Raw genomic sequence first — 3,324 nt, 5'->3', positions numbered from 1 at the left:
AAAAAATATAAATAATATAAATTCATGTAGAGAGATTTGAACCCTAATACATAAAAAATACCAACTCTTTTTACTATCACTACACTATTAAATTTTACTCTATACAATATATCTATTATAATAATATATAAGTTTAAAATTTGTTGGGAGGGTGGAAGAGTACTTGCCCCGTGAGTCCGTCTCTGTGCATCGTGTGTAAAACTTTAAAGGAATGCATTGACATACACATCTAACTTTTTACCTTATTTGAGAAAGATTGGAAGGACATATTATGCAATTCATTTTATTCACTTCCCATACAGATCAGAATTGTATGTTAAATAAATATTGCAATATAATTCATTGAATTTAATTTTGATATATTGTCAGTGTAATACAATTTTAAACGTACATTCAATTATATATCATCACGTCAACAAAAATAATGATTATCTGAAAGAAAGAATGTGATTAAATGACTGTGTACTAAAATTAAAATCATAATTCATTACTTTTAGTGTTTCACACTAAAAATGAGGGAAAGAAAAAGAAAAGCAAGAGAAAAAAATGTAAACAGAGAATGAACAATATGTTTATACGTGGTTCAATATGAACAACATTTTTGTTTATAATACAGTTTGATCGACAATGTTCGTTGTTAAAGAAGAAAGAGAAATCACAGGGAAAATGCCCTAGAAACCATTCGCTGATGCATCCTAACATTGTCGATGATAGATTTAACAGTGTGATCAACAATGTGATCATTAGCTAAGCCTATCTCACAATAATCAAGCTGATCACCTGCAATAGTAACATTCATACTTATGGACATAAGATCTTCCTCTGGATTTGGGTTCTTCAGTGAATCAAGGGCACTATCAAACTGCAGAACCGCATCGTTTAAAAACCCAGCACAACGTTCTAGAGCTTCAAGATACTTGTTATTTGTTTTTTCCATCTTTTCCAGGGAGATCCGTGCTTCTTTGGCCTTCTTGATTGCCAGATCAACGAGCATAATTCTCAGTTTTCCGGAGTCTTTCTCCGACGAGATCTTGGGGTCTGAAAGCATCTCCTTCGTGCATCTTGCTCTATACTCTTCTAGTACTCCATAGCTTTGACAAACTACATCAACCAACGTTGAAACTCTTTGCCTTGGAGAAGGAGCTATTGCTTTCCTTGCATTTGCTACATGAGAACTATGATTGGTGATGATAAGGATCAAGCCAAGTACTTTGAAGAACAATGGTAATGTTGAGGAACTCATTTTGTTTATTGATGATAGTGATGAAGATTAGAGTGTGTTTTTGTTGAGATTTTTATTTTTGGGGGGAGGGATTATATAGTCCTTTATACTAAACTATTTAACTATGAAACTCTAATTTTGGCTATTAATCATTTTCTTCTTTTGGCTTAACTTAATTAGTTGAATTTTATAACAAAGTCTCTTGATTTGATACCCATATATATTAGCATTGGATTTCCAAGTCTAGTTGTCATTATGGATTAGCTTCGTTTAACAAAATCCAATCATTGTAGATCGCTGAAAGGAGAAAAACAGAAATCATAAGTGTCAATTTCTCATCATCAATCATCAACCTACTAACAAAATTAAAGATCTAAATAACCAAATGATTAACAAGAATTTTCTTAGCATACTAAAAATTGGCTATTAAATTAGTCACTATATATTTACATATAAATAATGTATTATTTAATTTATTTTTAATTTATATTTTATATGAATGATTTAGTGATTAATTTTTTGTGTATATCTAACATAGTTGAATAATTAAATATTATATAGTTAATATAAAAATGTCAATACTGTTTGGTTTGTCCTAGATAATTATTTCAAGAATAATTGATCCTGTGTGGTTCTTGGTTTAAATCGATTCGGTTTGTGTACACAAATTATTTCCAAATTCTAATCCAACTCAACTCAATCACATTCTTATAACAAGCTAATAATTAAGGGATCCTGTAGTCTTTCCTTCATTTATTTGTTTATTTATTTTAGGTTATCTTTTGGATTATTCATTCTGAAATAAAATTTCATATATAATAAAATATATATTTACAACCAAGATTTGATATTCTAACGAATAAATAATAATAATAATAATAATTACAATTGAAGGTTCTTAATGACTTAGAGAAGGAACGTTGAATCTATGGTCTTCTTTTAAATTTGATTAATTGATTCTCAAACTAGAAAATAAAACTTTACTTCTGTTTAGACTGCTTGATAGATTATTGATAAACCGCTATTTTACGGTTTATCTTGTGCTTAATTCAGTAAATTTTATCCATTATTCTCACACTTATTCAATAGAAATCTCATGTTTTACATTTTCCTTCCTAATTTTGTGCTATAATTGAAAACATACTTCTTTAGCCTTAAATTACTAATTTTTAATTCTCTCTTACTACCATTCGATGCCGTGATATGTGTGTTAAGTGTTTTCAGGTTTTCCAGGGCAGGAATAGCTTAGAGGATGGAAAGGAAGCATACAAAAGTGGAAGGAATACAAGAAATTGAAGGAATTGCTGAGCTGTCAAGCCTGACCTCTTCGCACTTAATTGACCATAACTTGAGCTACATAGGTCCAAATGAGGCGGTTCTAGTTGCGTTGGAAAGCTAACATCCAGGGTTTCGAAATGATATATAATTTGCCATTGTTGCCTTGTTGTTAGGTGACGCGCACGCGTGCATCATGCGTACGCCTGCATGAGCCACGTGCTGGACGTATCAAAAATCGTTGGGGGCAATTTCTGGGCTATTTTTGGCCCCGTTTCAAGCCCAAAAATACTGATTAGAGATTGCAGAGTGGAGCAAAAGGGAGGGAATTCATTCATTATTCACTTTTGACATTAGTTAGGTTTTAGATGTAGCTTTCTAGAGAGAGAGGCTCTCTCCTCTCTCTAGGTTTTAGGTTTTAGATTCATTTCTTCTCAAATTCAGAATTCCACCTTGCTTCAATCTAGGTTTCTTATACTTTAATTGTTCTAGCACCTTGGTTTATTCATTTCTCTTGTTAAGTTGTTTATTTCCCCAATTTGATTTATGAATTCCTCCATGTAGATTCAATTTCCTTATTAATGCAATTTGAGTTCCTTTATGTTTATTACTTCTTCCTTCATTTGTTTCCATTGATGTTTGCAATTGGCTGTTTAGATCTAATATTCTCTTATTAATTTCCTATGTTTTTATGTTGTGCATTCCAAGTGTTTGATGAAATACTTGGGAGGATTCTGAATTAGACTTTTATGCTCTTGGCTTGGGATGGTAACTTAGGAACTCTTGAGTTACTAATATCCAAGTAATTGATGATTGGAAACCATTGA

General features: G+C 31.4%; 1 protein-coding gene across 1 annotated transcript; it reads right to left on the bottom strand.

Moving 5' to 3' along the window:
• On the bottom strand, positions 566-1,270 carry LOC110267339. The gene has a single exon (XM_021112624.1). The coding sequence runs from the start codon at positions 1,241-1,243 to the stop codon at positions 656-658; it is 588 nt and encodes a 195-aa protein (XP_020968283.1). The 5' UTR covers positions 1,244-1,270; the 3' UTR covers positions 566-655.

Source organism: Arachis ipaensis, chromosome B09, assembly GCF_000816755.2.
Source record: "Arachis ipaensis cultivar K30076 chromosome B09, Araip1.1, whole genome shotgun sequence".
Classification (NCBI taxonomy): Eukaryota; Viridiplantae; Streptophyta; class Magnoliopsida; order Fabales; family Fabaceae; genus Arachis; species Arachis ipaensis.
This window is presented reverse-complemented; position numbering and strand designations above follow the sequence as displayed.

Excerpts from the sequence above, each read along its gene's own strand:
- LOC110267339 (XM_021112624.1), bottom strand. The coding sequence starts at position 1,243 with ATGAGTTCCTCAACATTACCATTGTTCTTCAAAGTACTTGGCTTGATC.